Here is a 17,500-nt window from a genome sequence, read left to right as displayed (position 1 = left end):
ATGATGAGTCAGTTCAGTCAAGAGGTCGTGCAAGACAGTCACTTCAGTCGAGAGACTGTGCAGAAAAGTCAGTTCAGTCAAGGAGTCGTACAGACCAGTCATTTCAGTCAAGGAGTCGTACAGACCAGTCGGTTCAGTCAAGGAGTCGTACAGACCAGTCAGTTCAGTCAAGGAGTCGTACAGACCAGTCAGTTCAGTCAAGGAGTCGTACAGACCAGTCATTTCAGTCAAGGAGTCGTACAGACCAGTCAGTTCAGTCAAGGAGTCGTACAGACCAGTCATTTCAGTCAAGGAGTCGTACAGAACTGTCATTTCAGTCAAGTGGCATCAGAAAAACATTCATTTCAGCCAAGTGGTCGTATATATATACGTGTGTGTAAATATGTGTGTAAAATGTGTAAATACGAGATTGGCTTCTTGGTGCACCCACCAATGTTTGTAAACGTCTGGGTGTTTATACTTGCTTGTTTACCTCCGCACTGCCTCGAAAGATGTTTTGTTTAGTCTGCGTTGTGATTAAAGGTTTAAGTTTTCCCATTAAGAAGAACAAACGAAGAGAGGTTGCTGTATTAATTGTTGTCAGGTAAGAAACGGTTTTGCCACCACAGACGTTCGTTTCCCATGCTTTATATATATATATATATATATATATATATATATATATATATATATATATATATAAATATATATATATATATATATATATATATATATATATATATATATATATATATATATATATATATATATATATATATAAATCATATTTTGATTTAGAAGCCACAATGTGTGTAGAGGCATTAGCTGTCTAACATTCGTTGAATGCTCATTAAGCCAGAACTCGTACCATACACATCAGATATATAAATTGAGAATGCATATACTTGTATGACTGTTGTATAATTGGGCATATAAGGCAAAAGTTCTCCTCAGTCGACTTATGTACACTGATCATTTAAGGTTATAATGTACATGGATCATTCATGGTTATCTTGAAAATCATGTATATATATATATATATATATATATATATATATATATATATATATATATATATATATATATATTGGAAAGGATCACAATTTTGCGCGTGATCAAGATATTCCTATGAGTCCACGGGGAAAATGAAATACGAAAAGTTCCTAAGTGCACTTTCGTGTAATAATCACATCATCAGGGGAGCCACAAGTGAGAAATATAAAAGTCAGTTGATATACATCGAAGAGACGAAGCTAGGACGCCATTTGGTAAACATGGCGTCCTAGCTTCGTCTCTTCGATGTATATCAACAGACTGTTTTATTTCTCTCTTGTGTCTCCCCTGATGATGTGATTATTACACGAAAGTGCACTTGGGAACTTTTTGTGTTTCATTTTCCCCGTGGACTCATAGGAATATACATATATATTCTTTTTCCCCATTGATTCTGATTCACATTACATTCATGTAGAGCTAATTTTTATGCTCAAGGACACGAGAGTTCCTCGAAGGACTCACCTCGCCATTGACTCTCAGGTTCTTCAGGCAGCCGTGAAGAGGCTTGGCCAAGAGAGGTCCTGGCCAACCGTACAGCATGTGTGATGGAGGGGGATGAGCCAGACCCCCTACCTGAAGGGGATGTGGCGTGTTGAACAGATGCGCTCCCTGGGGGAGCCGGGCAGCGCCCCTGCACTTCTGGGGGTCGTGGAGGGACGGTGGTGTGGGCGTGTCCGACTGGTTGTGGGAGGTTCTGGTGATGGGGATGGGCGTGACGTCCAAAGGGCCTCCCGCACACAAGTCCACGATGAGCTCCACCACCTGGGTAGTATAGGACGCCACGGTATGAGGGGGACACCGGTACATTACTTCAGACTTGGTGTACGATGACTTTTTGTGACCCCAACCCTGACTATCGTACCTATACTACAGCGTTGATGTACGATAACTGTAACCCCCACCCTGACTATCGTACCTAATACTTCAGCATTGATGTACGATAACTGTGACCCCCCCTTTGACCAATCGTGCCTTGCTTGCCTGAGTATCGTCACTTGAGCCTTACCGTACGATACTCTACGACCCTTTAACTACCGCCTCATGTTTGCTCGATTGGATAACGTGTGTCTGCTCGAACGACCTTTCTAAAGAGCCGACATCCATCCCCAAAAAGGAACCCTCTTCTTCCTCTCTAGGGGATGTCATCCCAGTCATATTCATCTCCTCCCAAGACATTAAACTGGTGATATAAACCACATCGGAGACCACTACAGATGCATCAGCTGCGCTCAATACCATCCAACCCACTGCATGTCAATCCAACCCACTGCACGTCATTTCCCCTTTATGAAGGACGGCTCAGGGATATGAACATAGAGGAAGCACTCAGACACAAAGGGCCTTCCAAACCCCAACCCCCCTTCACTCTCCAAGCACAAACGTCCGGCATGCAACAGCATTAGACACGTAATCCTACCCTGAGGAGACAAACTCCACGATCCCACATAGCCCAGCACACACACACACACACACACACACACACACACACACACACACACACACACACACACCTACTAAACACCTTACGACAGCATAACACCACTGGCATCAAAACCATAAACACGGGAGTTCCCTCTCTGACCTATGAACACAACGTGGATGTAAGACCCTCATCCAAGAAACCAGAATTATACCCATATCTTCCCTCCTTCCATCTATACGCACACCTGAGACCAGAGAGACAAGAGAACAAAAAAGGAGATCGAATAGCATACACCGCAAGAGAGTCCCCCTTTTGCCGACATCAGTCAAGGCACGGAATAGATTCACAAACAATGACAACTCACAACACCGTCCACACACACACACAAAAACACGAGTGCACATCACTTACTGCAACGTAATCAACCAACACTTGTGTCCCTCTCTCTCGCTCCACCTACCTACCCAGGTGCACTGCCTTAGAACCTGACCAGGTACCTACCCAAGTGCACTGCCTTAGAACCTGACCAGGTAATCACCTAACCCTGGGGAGATATCATCCCCCATTCATCCCAGTTGGGTTCGTCCCTGACGACCACAAACCCCCCTGGAGGAGAACCACTCCACGTCAACCAACATCCCTCTTCCAAAATCCTGGCTATTACAACAAAAACCTCCACCTCTACAAACTTGCCAGCATAGTACCCACCATGATAAGACTACCAAACCACCCATCTGACCTGACCCTCCCTCCTCTCTTACCGCCCTGTATCACAGAAGTCATCAGTATGTAAAACTTCTCAAAACTGATGATGCACAGCAGTCGAGCGAAACATCCTCTCCCTCCCTCACCCACACAACTCGGCCTCAGAACCCAACTGCTGTAGCACCGCAGAGGAAAACTTTCCGTAGGGCTTCAATCAACCACGCTCCTCTCCCCTCCCGTGCCCCACAGCGCGAGTTATATGACAGTAAAGCAATTGACGCTGTCCTCTGATACACCCTGACACGAAAGATATATGGAATCTCTCTCTCTCTCTCTCTCTCTCTCTCTCTCTCTCTCTCTCTCTCTCACACACACACAAGGGAGAGAGAGAGAGAGACAAAAAATGGTTAAAAGGATGAAGTGACACATTCTCCAAGGTTATAGAGGGTTATTCATAACATCCAAATTGCACTCAATGTCACAAGTCTATCTGAGGATAGACAGAGAGAGAGAGAGAGAGAGAGAGAGAGAGAGAGAGAGAGAGAGAGAGAGAGAGAGAGAGAGAGAGAGAGATCCACTCACCTCGTCCCTCCAGATAAGGTCCAGTCGATGCCATGTGTTGTCAGCCAGGGAGTAGGAGGCATTGAGCACGAGTGTGACAGGGCCAGCCCCGAGGTCCAGCAGGAGAGAGGGACGTCCCCCTCTCAGCTCGAGGGCCATGACGTCCCCAAGGGCTCCCGGGGCTGGGGTCAGGTGGTCAGGGCCGGAGTAGAGCAGGAGGGCGTCCCTGGACGTGGTGAGGAGCTCCAGGCTGAGGTGGACCTCGGTGCACGGTGGGATGGAGGAGACCCAAGCCCATCCACCCACAGGGTCCTCCTCCACACCGCCTCTCTCCGTCCCTCCGTGTTCCCCTCCGCCTCCACCTCCACCCTCGAAGTGTCTCGTGAGGACCTTACACCGGGAGCCCTGAGTACCGTGGGGGCAGATACACCTGTGGGAGGTTAAGGGTTGGTAGAGCCCTCAGGTGTGGAGCCCTAAGGGCTAAGGCGGTGGAGCTCTAAGGGCTGGGGGGTTTAGAGAGGTGGTGATGATGTCATTACAAGGGGTTTAGTAAGATGGTAAACCATCATGTGATAGACTCTCCCCTCTAAGATTAAACCCACTGTATAACACACTCGTTCTACATAGGTAAACCATAACAGATTCTCCCCCACTGAGGGTAAACCCACCGTATTACACACCCATTCTACAATGGTAAACCACCACATAACAGACTCTCCCACTAAGGGTAAACCCACTGTATAACACTCTAGTTCTACATAGGTAAACCACCTTATAACTCTCCCACTGTGTGGCAGAATGCGACGGTACGCACCGATTTACCACCTCGCATTCGACTGGTCTGCCACGGGCAAGCATCCAACCCAGCCTCACCTGGTTCCGGTGGACGTGGGGACACAGCGGCCGCCGTTGAGACACGTCTCCGGGGAGCAGGTGGTGGTCAGGTCCGCAGGCGTTCTCGTGCCGCAGCCGCAGCCGCTGTGGACGCCCACCCAAGGCCCGACCACTGCCGAGGTGTTGGCGTCGACGACGGTGTAGCCGCCGCTCAGCGAGGCCAAGGGCGAGCACCCGCCCGCGCACGATGGCATGTCGTGGGCCGCGACTTCGTGGTGGACCTCCTCCGTGCAGGCGCCCACACCCACCTCCGTTATGCTCACGCCCACGGCATGGCCCAGCTGCAGGGGTCACGCAGGACCCACAGGGGAGATATATCACACACTAGGGATCGTGGTACAGAAGAGGAGCATCGGAACGAGAAGAAAATACCATACGAAAGACAATAATAAGGAGAGACATGAAGAAAATGAATAGTGGTATGAATGACATGACCAACACTGGAGACGAGAGAGAGAGACATGACACATGCGACACTTCAAACGACGCCTCGAATTCGGTACTGCAACGGAAAACATTTACGTCTTCTACGTCATCAACAACGTATCCTTGCCTTAAAATCCATAATATAACACCAAGATAACAAGTTAAATGTACGCATATATTCACTCTGAAATCAGTTTCCTAACGCACACACACGGAGGAGACACAGGAACAATACGCACGCTAGCGAGCAGGAAATAAGCTGCGGGAATCTGGTTGGGAGAGAGACGTGCGATTCAACATGGTCTGTGACCTGTCGTCAGAGTTACCCATCTTGGGAGAATATTACAGAAGACGAACAATCTGCTGGCGAACACTAGAGCAGCGTTCAAGTACATGAATATGGAAAGGCAGTCAGCAAGCTGCCCACACCCTATGGTACGTTTGGCTCAAAAGCAGAAAATCCTTCTCAAGTTTGGTCACCGCACCTAAATAACACAAAGGGGTAATCGAGAAGGTCCACAGGAGGGCAGCAAAGATGATATCGTGATTAAAGAGAGGTGATTCAGATGGAAAGACCTTAAATCTGACCGCCATGGAGGAAAGAAGAATGAGGTGATCTGATCACACAGACTTTTAGTTCTTAAGCCAGGTCGATGACCCACACAGCGAACAGGTCTTCGAAAGATGAAGGGACAGAAGAACCAGAGGACATAGCATGAAATTAAGCAAGAGACTTGTTGCATAGGATTAAAAAGAGAGTACTTTGACAGTGAAGGAGTTGTGGGTGAATGGCGTAAACTGAGCTACGAACTAATGAACGTGGGTAGCGCACAGATAAAAAGTGGCATGATAGTGGATAACGTTGAAGAGGTGAGGGACCCATGAGTGCCCAACATCCTTCTCGCTCTGAGCAAATCCTTGAATCCTTCACACACGTCTTGGAGGACCACATGGGTCCCTGGGCGTCAACTTACCTCATCCTTCCGGTGTAGAAGGATGTGGTGTAGGTTGGAGACGCCGGGGGACGAGAGCCAGACTCGAGTTGAGGGCGTGCGGTGGGTCTCCAAGGGCTGCACCGAGACGGCCTTCACGCCCACGTCACTGCCCTTGACCCACGCCCGCGCCTGCGACCACCAGCTGTTGTAGGATGGACGTCCCCGCCTGCGACAGGAGAGGCATCACCTGAGGGCATCGATTCTGAGGCATGTGGGAGGATAAGACATACATGTGTCACATCTGTTTACTCCTCGTCATCTCTTTCCCTCCCTCTCCCTCCGCCTCACCTCCTCGTCCTCCTTGACCACGTCGTAAGGGTCGGCCGCCAGGGTGAGGGGTGTGGCGTCCATGACGTCACGCTGGCTTAAAGACTTGACCTCGACCGTCACGTTGGCCGTGACCCCTGACTGACCCTGGCTCGCGTCGCTCACGGTGAAGCCCAGGTCGTACCTTAGAGGGGGGTTAGGGCAGGTCACGTGAATGAATTAAAGATATCACATTATATAAATATATATATATATATATATATATATATATATATATATATATATATATGAGTAACTGATACATATATAAACTCCTGGTCCAGCTAAGAGTCCCTCTTGTGTCCGCTGATACAATCTCACACAGACACCCAATGCCAATGAGTGATATATATTAGAATACTGCCTGCGACATTCCGACAACGACCTCCTTTCAGGTGCCCATCATCCCGTCTGGGAAGAAGAGCCGATTATTGCCTTTTTAACACATGGCCCCAGGCTGGCATGCCCCGAGGGAGATGGAGTGGGGTTAGAAGAAGAGGGGGTGCAAAACTAATGCATAGCTGATGTGTGGAAGGTGAGAGATAGATGGATGGATGGACAGATAGATAGATAGATAGATAGATGGACAGATAGATGGATAGATGGATGGATAGATAGAGATAGATAGATAGATAGATAGAGATAGAGATAGATAGATAGAGAGAGAGAGAGAGAGAGAGAGAGAGAGAGAGAAAGGTAATGGGAGGATGATGGCCTTGATCATGACGGTCCATTTCCCGTGGGGTCCCACAGCCAGCATAAAATTCAGTTCATGCAGTATACCACACACTCACTTACTCTCCCCCTCTCACTGTATGCTGTTTCTAAAAGAACATGTGATCTGATACGATTGTAACATCGTTTCTAGAAGAACATGTGACCTGATACGCTTGTAACATCGTTTCTAGAAGAACATGTGATCTGATACGCTTGTAACATCGTTTCTAGAAGAACATGTGATCTGATACGATTGTAACATCGTTTCTAGAAGAACATGTGACCTGATACGCTTGTAACATCGTTTCTAGAAGAACATGTGATCTGATACGCTTGTAACATCGTTCGATCCTGTGTCCGCCAATAATGCCATGTCTTTGTATACATACCAGGTTTACAATGTTACTTCCTTGCGTCTGTTCAATGGCTCACAAGGAACAATTGAGCCTTATTGCTTTACCCAGTAAGTCGATCATTATTTGCATATGTATCTGCAGCCTTGCATTTCTCTTCTCTTTCATCACTCAGTACAATGGATGTTAAGGTAACTTGGTTCTATGAATATCCATTCAGGTTTCTCTATTTCCTTAACCACTTCGACCACTCTCGCTTTTAATTTCTTACAGTCGTATAGCTTCTCAATGTTTGTGTTCTGTATGACACACCAAGTTTACTAGGCAAATGACTTGGGTTTCTCACTACAGCCAACTCATATTCACAGTGATTTACCTATATCATCTCCTCTGCTTCCAGCTCTCGTATGAACATATATCGCTACAACACTCCATTTAAATTCATATCTTATCTTTCGAGTTTCATGATGCTCTCTCACTCACTGACTGAGCCAAGGCACTCTTCATGTTCACATGGATCATGTTATTACTTCAAAGTGTTTTCATCAAAGTAATTGACTTTGAATCTAGAGTTCGCAGTCAGTAGACTAAATCTATGTATGATCTTGCAAGCCTTTACTCTATCTGGATTTATCCTCTGTTGGTTTTCAGTTCCTGTATCTTCACGGGTTCATTTTGCCTTAGTTTCTCACATGGAAGTAGTTCCAGGTGTCAAAGATGTCTTCAAGTGTCTCAATTACTTTGTTTTCTCAGTTCTTCTGTCCTCATGCCTGCTGGGTCTATCCTGATGTGGTTCTGTCTTGAAGAAGGGAAGGACTTTTCTTGGTCCTGTGCTTTCCTATCTGTGTCCTGATGTTAGCCAGTGATGGTTCTGTTCCTTATATCATCTTGGTCGACGTCTACTGAGGTCCACATTCTCAAAGAGCTCTTCTCAGTATTTGTAGGTGTTATCCCTAAATTTCACATTTTCTGTACCATGTTGACATGCCGTTTTCATTAACCATATTTTGGTAATGTAGTCTCCATCTGTGTTCAAGACTATGTTCACCCCTGCATCTCATATCTCCCCTAGAACTTATATGTTCTCCTTGTTCTTGATCTTGGTTATCTCTCCTTCTCAATCTTTCAATATTCTCATTTTTGCTTGTTGGACATCCTCTACAACCCCCATGTTTGGGAGCGGTCAAATATAAATATTCTTTTCATATTCTAATTCGTCTGAAAATTTCGTGTAAAAATACATCATATTACCAGTTACATGATCATCCTTAGACTTACCTGATACTATGCAATACTTACCTGCCACCCCTAGTGACCAGGTACGCCTCACAACCATCCCTGGTGACCAGGTACACCTCACAACCACCCCTGGTGACCAGGTACACCTCACAACCATCCCAGGTGACCAGGTACACCTCACAACCATCCCTGGTGACCAGGTACACCTCACAACCATCCCTGGTGACCAGGTACACCTCACAACCATCCCTGGTGACCAGGTACACCTCACAACCATCCATGGTGACCAGGCACACCTCACAACCATCCCTGGTGACCAGGTACACCTCACAACCATCCATGGTGACCAGGTACACCTCACAACCATCCCTGGTGACCAGGCACACCTCACAACCATCCCTGGTGACCAGGTACACCTCACAACCAACCCTGGTGACCAGGCATAACCTCCCTGCCAACCCTGGTGACCTACCTGCCGTCCCTGGTGCCAGGTAACATGGCCAGGTCCCCCGTGGTGGTGTTGAGGGAGAAGTTCGGGTGATGGTGCCTCCAGCAGTAGATCTTGGAGGCGGCGTCCCAGTCGTCCGGGTCCTTGACGTAGACTCGGCCCAAGGGCACGGAAGCCGTCTGGGGCTGTGGGCAGAAAGAGAGGTGAAGGTGGTGTGGAAGGTGGTCCACAGGGTCAGAGAGAGAGAGAGAGAGAGAGAGAGAGAGAGAGAGAGAGAGAGAGAGAGAGAGAGAGAGAGAGAGAAAGAGAGAGAGAGAGAGAGAGAGAGAGAGAGAGAGAGAGAGAGAGAGAGAGAGAGAGAGAGAGAGAGAGAGAGAGAGAGAAACACCTGAGGATGTACGTTGATCTGCAACACGTTATTCGGTACCTTAAGAAACAGAAGCCTAAGGTCGGTCCTCCCTCTATCTGTGCTCCCTCCTCCTTTGAACTATGAATCATCCATCTTCCCACCCTCCCTCTATGTCTCTCTCTCCCCTCTCTCTCTCTCTCTCTCTCTCTCTCTCTCTCTCTCTCTCTCTCTCTCTATGGCCCTTCACGCTTCCCTCCTTCGCTCTATGGCCCCTTTCTCCTTCCACATCCCTCCCCCCAGATAACCCCCTCCACATAGACTCCTTCCCTCCCTTATCTGAACCGGTACAGTCTCCCTCTCTCCCTCTCCCCTCCCGTATTGTCCCGTCCCTGAATGCGCCCATGAATCCCACACGACTGAAGATAACATTAGATTCCTCTCCCTAGAATATCCCAGTGAGGCTGACACAAATATCTCCAACCTTGGATCCCGTCTCATTGGGAGGCAATGTTGTGGCGTTCGGTGTCCTTTGTGTTCCATAAGGAGTCTCTCTCTCTCTCTCTCTCTCTCTCTCTCTCTCTCTCTCTCTCTCTCTCTCTCTCTCTCTCAACCTCGGGCTGAGCTGTCGAAGACGAAGTGGACGAGCTCTGGGCTCCAAGACCGGCCCACTGTGTGGTGTGTGTGTGTGTGTGTGTTGGTGGGGGGATGATGATAGGACGAATATATGGCCGGCTGTTTGCGGACGAACGGGCATAAACTCTGGATAGACAGACGCACCACAGTGGTGACTGGACAGGTCTGACGTGTGTGGAGGATAGACGGGCAGATGCACCACAGTGGTGACTGGACAGGTCTGACGTATGTGGAGGATAGACAGACAGACGCACCACAGGGATTAGGACTGGATAGGTCTGACGTGTGTGGAGGATAGACGGGCAGACGCACCACAGTGGTGACTGGATAGGTCTGACGTGTGTGGAGGATAGACGGGCAGACGCACCACAGTGGTGACTGGATAGGTCTGACGTGTGTGGAGGATAGACGGGCAGACGCACCACAGTGGTGACTGGACAGGTCTGACGTATGTGGAGGATAGACAGACAGAAGCACCACTGGGATTAGAACTAGATAGGTCTGACATGTGTGGGGGGGATAGACAGACAAATCTGACATACTCTAAAAGTCCCTTACTCATGCGGGAGACAGTATACCTCATTCAGTCTACACGTGTGTGATAGACTCGTAGTTACAACAGACAACAGAGAGTCCCAACAGAGGCAGCTAGCAACGGGAATATCCAAGCAGACAACAGCACGAACCATGCCGGTATTGGAAGAGGAATATTCAAGCAAAGCGATGGGAATATTCCACTTTCCCGGCATGAATTTCGAATACATCTGTCCACGGGAATGCTCGCCTTCACTTAGCAACGGACACATATCCAGTTTACGATTGGCGGAGGAGGGGCGAGGGTGTGTGTGTATACGGTCCTCACAACGAACGAGATTTGAATACTTGTACACCCGATACGACACGTGAGGGTGTCTAAATACTCCAGGAAAACGTAGTTTCGCGACTTCAAGGAGGACGACAGTTTCGGAAAAGGTTTCAGAGACCCCCGGGGACCCGTTCTGCAAGGCATCGAAGAAGACCCCTCCAAAGGTTTCCCCTAACAACACTTAATGCTCAGGTCGTAGACAAGGCCAGTGGAGTCCGAGGTCATTCACTTGCCAACCCCCCCGGGGGTCAAAGGTCGTACGGTCGTGTTCAAAGGGTTATTACACACACATACATACACACAGACACAGAGACACACTCAGACACAGACACACTCAGACACAGGCATACTCACACAGACACACACAGACACACAGACACAGGCACACTCACACAGACACACACACACATATATGGCGTTAATGTGTTGACCTTAATTAGGGCCTCAGTTGCCCGTACCGTATCAGCTTACATTAAAAAAAAAAGGACACCAGAGAATACAGAAGAAGAAAGAAGAAATAAGAAAGAAGAGAGAAGAGATAAAAAAAGAAAAAAGAGAGAGAAGAAAGAAGGGAGAAGAAAGAAGAAAGAAGACAGAAGAAAGAAGAAATAAGAAAGAAGAGAGAAAAAAAGAAAAAAGAGAGAGAAGAAAGAAGGGAGAAGAAAGGAGAAAGAAGACAGAAGAAAGATAAAAGAAGAGAGGAAAAGAAACAATAATGTATTCTTTCGTACGACCGACCTGGACAAGATATCAATAATCATTCATATGACCAATTAAACCATCGGGCCATTCAGGGCTCCTGTATCGTACGCGAGTTAAGAGCATGGTGATAATCACCACGAAAAGATAATTAACCTCTGTGATAATCACCACGAAAGAGATAATTAACCTATGTGATAATCACCACGAAAGAGATAATTAACCTCTGTGATAATCACCACGAAAGAGATAATTAACCTATGTGATAATCACCACGAAAAAGATAATTAACCTATGTGATAATCAACAAGAAAAGATAATTAGCTTCTGTGTTCATCACCACGAAAGAGATAATTAACCTATGTGATAATGACCACGAAAGAGATAATTAACCTCTGTGATAATCACCACGAAAGAGATAATTAACCTATGTGATAATTATCAAGAAAAAGATAATTAGCTTCTGTGATATTTGCTCTGTTAATCATTCGTAAAAGGAAGAGTAATTAGACTACGCCTTGGACGAGGGGGCGCCCCTCTTCCCCCCCCCTTTTCCCATGCTCTCGTCACAGGCCAATCATCGATTTGCTGTCTTCTACAACTACACCCTCCCCCCCCCACCCCCCTCCCCCCCTCCCTACACACACACACACACCAGGTCGAGTCTTAATTGAGGTAATTAGAGAACTGGCGGTAATCTAGTTCTGATGACAGTGAAGTCATTGAACGTCCGATGATAAAGGCATAACAATGAGGCACCGCGGTCTCAAAGTCTCTTTTTAACAACAGCTAAATAAAACAAATTACATTACGCCACTGTACTGCATGAAGCACAATTTGTATACAAAAAAAATATATCCTTTTCTTTTTGGAATGAACAAATTATGAACGCATTTTTTTTGTAACAATTTGTATACAAAACAAAATCCCTTTTTTTTGGAATGAAGAAATCATGAACGCATTGTTTTTGTAACAATTTGTATACAAGAAAAAAAATCCTTTTTTGGTATGAAAAAATCAAGAACGCCTTTTCTTGTAGCAATTTGTATACAAAAAAAATCCTTTTTTCTGAATGAACAAATTATGAACGCATTTTTTTTTCTTATTACTGTACTAGAAATGGACATGTGTTGAACTGTGGTTAATTCCCTTACTTCAACCGTAACCATTCCCGTGTGTGTGTGTGTGTGTGTGTGTGTGCATCACACCGACGTACGTAATCCAACGAGAGAGAGAGAGAGAGAGAGAGAGAGAGAGAGAGAGAGAGAGAGAGAGAGAGAGAGAGAGAGAGAGAGAGAGAGAAGAGAAAGGCAACGGCTGCGAGCGGCTTTTGAACTGCCGAGGAGAGGCTGAAATGCTTGTTCATATGAACTTAAACGTTGCTCGAGGATTGTTTCACAAAGCTGTTGCGTCCAGATGGGAAGGGGGTACAAACACCTACCCATTTCCCCCCCTGCCTCGCCCCCTTTCCAGAAGCAGAGATGGTATGTATGTATATATATACTGTGTGTGTATATATATATATATATATATATATATATATATATATATATATATATATATATATATATATATATATATATATATATATTCACAGGCGAGAAATGGAAGATGTCTGCTGGGATTTCATGTAGGAAACTCCATGTTTGGTGGAGACGGTGCATTCACAGTGTTCCTTCGTGCACGCGAGAGCTGTATTCAGACGTGCGCGCAAACACACACACACACACAGGGGGGGAAGGGGCGAAATTTACGAATACACTATAAACGGGGAAATCCTCTACAAGTGTATCAAAAGTCTCGATTTTTAACCTACTCTTTCACACACACACACACACACACATACAAAGGCGATGAATACGAAAATGGACGACTACTTCCCAAAGAGGAAATGGCTGAGTGAGGGACAAGAGGGAGACAGGGAAGGGAAGCCAAGCGTTTTAAGTCGCTCAGATTTCCACGAGAGAGTGAGCTCCATTTTAGACACACGAAGCTGGGTAGGTTGTCTCTATCTGGACTGCCAGGACACTTTCAGGCACCGAGCTACATAGAAGCTGGATCGAAAGGCAGGAACAAACAGAAAATGACGTCAGGAGAAGGTACCAAAGGTCTCTTGTTCAAGAAAGACTTCCTGAAATTGGTTTTGGGGTCGTCAATGGTGTGCCGCAAGGTTCTGTCATGGGACCGTCATTCTTCTTTATGGTGAACGACGCACCAGAAGGACTGTATCACTCCCTCCCGAACACGTTGGCCCAGGATGCCAAGAGGACTCCCTCCCTCCCTCCAGAACACGTTGGCCCAGGATGCAGATTTTGTCAGCTTGTAAGGAGACCCCCGACAAACGCCACTGTTGGCCTGACACTTGGTGAAATCCAGCCCAGGTAAATGCAATGCTATAAGGACGGAACTCGGCGAGAGAACCTCTGTAGACTAAACGTGAAAGTAGATGAATAAAACTACTATAACAGAAAGTAGATGAATACAACTACGATGACAGAAAGTAGATAGATAAATGAAACTACTGTAGCAGAATGAAAGACGTACTGAAACTCTTATGCTCAGTGATGGAGGTGCAAAATGCTAACTGTATACGAAAAGTTCAAGGGATGAGTGTTGTCCCCCCGATACGAGTGTAGAACTCCCTCCCTGTATTATACCAACGGGTGATCACAGACATACGTACCTGCACAGTGTGGACGGTAACGGGTGATCACAGCCATACGTACCTGCACAGTGTGGACGGTAACGGCCTTGGCCGCTGGCGCCATTGGGTTGTCGTTCACGTCGGCGACGTGTAAGGTGAGGGTCACTGTGGCTGAGAGGGGAGGCGACCCGTCGTCTGCGACCACTAAGGGCACCAGGAGGGCCCGTCGCTCCTCACGGTCCAGGGGCGTCCTGGTGGAGACGACACCCACGCCACGCCCCTCGTCCCCTCCTGCCAGGGGCGTAGCCAGGGGAGAAGGGAAAGGCGAGGTGTTGAGAGATATCTACCAACTATATATATCTATATCTATAATACATTAGCTCGCTTCTTTCAGCAAAGGGCCAAGGGGATCCCTCGGCACCAGCGGAGGAGAGGGCGAGGAAGGCACACGGCAAGTAACTCCGGCAGAAGGAGGAGGAGAAGGAGGAGGAGGAGGAGGAGGAGGAAGAAGGAGAGCATTTTTAGCATGTTCGTTTTTAAGTCTTCCGGTGGGGGAGGGTAGAGTAGGAGGGGATGTGAGTCAGGGGAACATCTTAAGGGTAAAGAAGCCTGGCAGTTTTCACAGTGGAAGGGGGGACGGAGCAAGGGAGGACCAGCGACCAAGACCTGGGACGCTACAGAACCTCACGAAAGTAATGGGGTTCCACTAGGAGACCTTCGTCCTCCTCCTCTGTGCATAAATTTTTCAAGAGGCCTCATTCCTATACGGCAAACTCCCCCTCCTCCATCCAAGTCTAAGCCGTTCCCTACAACCCTCTTCCCTCCTCTCCCCCACAGTATATATCATTCCCTACAACCCTCCTTCCCTCCCACAACAGTTTATACCGTTCCCTACAACATGAAACCTTATATTGAGTTTTCGACGACGTCACTCCAAAATATGGGATGTTTAAAGGCATCGGGAAAGCCTACATGTTTTTCCCCTTTTATGAAAATAAAACCCCAAATTGTTATTCATAATCATGTAATAAAAGCAAGTAATTTGGACATCTTACGACTGAGGGAGGGTTGGAATGGCAAGTCGAATGGGTTGCTATGGTGGACGAAGCCGTACGTAGCTGGTCTGGCCCGCACCGGGGCTCGAACTCTGGTGGCTGGCCCTCGCCTTTGTGAAGATACAATACCAAAAAAAAAAATATATATCCTGTCGCAGTTGGCGTAAGCAGCTACCACTGGAAAGTTTTCGAAAAATGGCTGACTCTCTCTCTCTCTCTCTCTCTCTCTCTCTCTCTCTCTCTCTCTCTCTCTCTCTCTCTCTCCTCCTGTATTATCACCCGATTCGCTCGACTTACTTCTGTCGAACTGGAGGTTGATGGCGGTCATGATGTGCGAGGGCGCGTGAGGGTCCAGCGCTATGGTGAAAGGTGGGCCGTGGCCCTGGCGCCAGTCGTCGGGGTCACCCAGCTTGACCCGAGCTACCACCTGTGGCTCGGCGTTCTCCACCACCTGCACCCTCCGTGGCTCCGACAGGAAGGGCGGGTTGTCGTTCACGTCCGTCACGTTCACCTGAAGGAGTGTGGCAGACGGAGGGAAGGAGCGAGGTGAGGGTGGGAGAGAGGGTCACCATCATGATCATTGAGCTGAGGATATGCTGCGATGAGGAGGTGGTATGCGGTTCAGCTCTACCGAGTGAGGTTTAGTGAGCTGAGGACCTAGTGAGCCAAGAAGCTCGTGAGCTGAGGACATAGTGAGGTAATAAGCTGAGGAGCTGAGATCACGGGTATAGAAGAAGGAACTGATGACTGAGAGAAATATATAAACATACGATAAATGCAGGAGAAGTTCTTAAAATGAAATTAATAATTAGGGAACCTCTGAGTTAAAGACCTATAGAAATACACTGATCCTAAATTCCCTAAGTGGCATTTACCCTCCGATCTAAAGCACCGGCAGTTTTTCCTTGAGTCCTTGCTACAGTTCCTGACACTTGAACCCTGTACTCCTCCCAAGTGGACAATGGACTTCGTCTCTGATCTATACACTGATGTACATCGGTCAGAGGGAGGTGCTAACACCGCTGGCCAACGGTACCACACACATCTATCCCCCACCCTGCCACCCCTTTGGCTGGCCATCCCACTGAACTGTTCCAGTCATAAAGCCACTCATTCCAGTCACACTTCACCACTACCAACCTCTTCTCAACACTCTTGTTGTCTCTAAGCCTCACCCCTGCCAGGTGCTGCTGCTGCTACACCCTGCCAACACCCCTGTCTCTCTCTCTCTCTCTGCTTCGTCTCTCCCTTCTAAACTGTCCTCCTGTTCTAGGTGCTGCTGCTGCTACACCCTGCCAACACCCCTGTCCCTCTCTCTCTCTCTGCTTCGTCTCTTTCTCCCTTCTAAACTGTCCCCCTGTTCTAGGTGCTGCTGCTGCTACACCCTGCCAACACCCCTGTCTCTCTCTCTCTCTCTCTGCTTCGTCTCTCTCTCCCTTCTAAACTGTCCCCCTGTTCTAGGTGCTGCTGCTGCTACACCCTGCCAACACCCCTGTCTCTCTCTCTCTCTCTCTGCTTTGTCTCTCTCTCCCTTCTAAACTGTCCCCCTGTTCTAGGTGCTGCTGCTGCTACACCCTGCCAACACCCCTGTCCCTCTCTCTCTCTCTGCTTCGTCTCTCTCTCCCTTCTAAACTGTCCCCCTGTTCTAGGTGCTGCTGCTGCTACACCCTGCCAACACCCCTGTCTCTCTCTCTCTCTCTGCTTCGTCTCTCTCTCCCTTCTAAACTGCCCCCTTGCCAACAGTCACTAACTTACCCACCACCTGCCGACAGACAGCGATTCTGACTCTCTTCCAACAGACCTTCCCGCCCTCCAACCTCTCCCTGCGGTATCCAACTGCGGAGTCCAGACCCCGTCTCGCGCCCGTAACTCACCATAAGTGTGGCGGTGGCTGTCCTGGGCGGCGCTCCGTCGTCTACCGCCCACACCAGCACCCTGTGGGCGTGGTCGGCCTCGCGGTCCAGCCCGCCCACAAGCCGCACCGCCCCCGACCCGTCCACCGCAAACCTCCCGCCGGGGTCGCTGGCTGGAGCTATGGAGTAACGGACGCGCCCTTCCTCACCCTGGGCAACGTGGACGGCGTCAGTCAGAGTGTGAGGGGATGACAGAGGAGGTAAGTGCCATGGGAGGGTGCCATGGGAGGCAATAACAAA

General features: G+C 48.1%; 1 protein-coding gene across 1 annotated transcript in view; it reads right to left on the bottom strand.

Moving 5' to 3' along the window:
* LOC139765148 (putative neural-cadherin 2) overlaps positions 1-17,500 on the bottom strand; it is a 613,316-nt gene that overhangs the window by 25,682 nt on the left and 570,134 nt on the right. The window contains 10 exon segments of the mRNA XM_071692340.1: positions 1,498-1,797; positions 3,746-4,154; positions 4,598-4,899; positions 6,019-6,168; positions 6,170-6,205; positions 6,328-6,490; positions 9,127-9,287; positions 14,375-14,583; positions 15,645-15,858; positions 17,222-17,410. Of these exon segments, the coding sequence (XP_071548441.1) occupies positions 1,498-1,797; positions 3,746-4,154; positions 4,598-4,899; positions 6,019-6,168; positions 6,170-6,205; positions 6,328-6,490; positions 9,127-9,287; positions 14,375-14,583; positions 15,645-15,858; positions 17,222-17,410 (2,133 nt within the window).

Source organism: Panulirus ornatus, chromosome 53 (genome assembly GCF_036320965.1).
Source record: "Panulirus ornatus isolate Po-2019 chromosome 53, ASM3632096v1, whole genome shotgun sequence".
NCBI classification, from domain to species: domain Eukaryota; kingdom Metazoa; phylum Arthropoda; class Malacostraca; order Decapoda; family Palinuridae; genus Panulirus; species Panulirus ornatus.
Note: the sequence above shows the minus strand (reverse complement) of the source record. Positions and strands in the feature narration are given on the sequence as shown.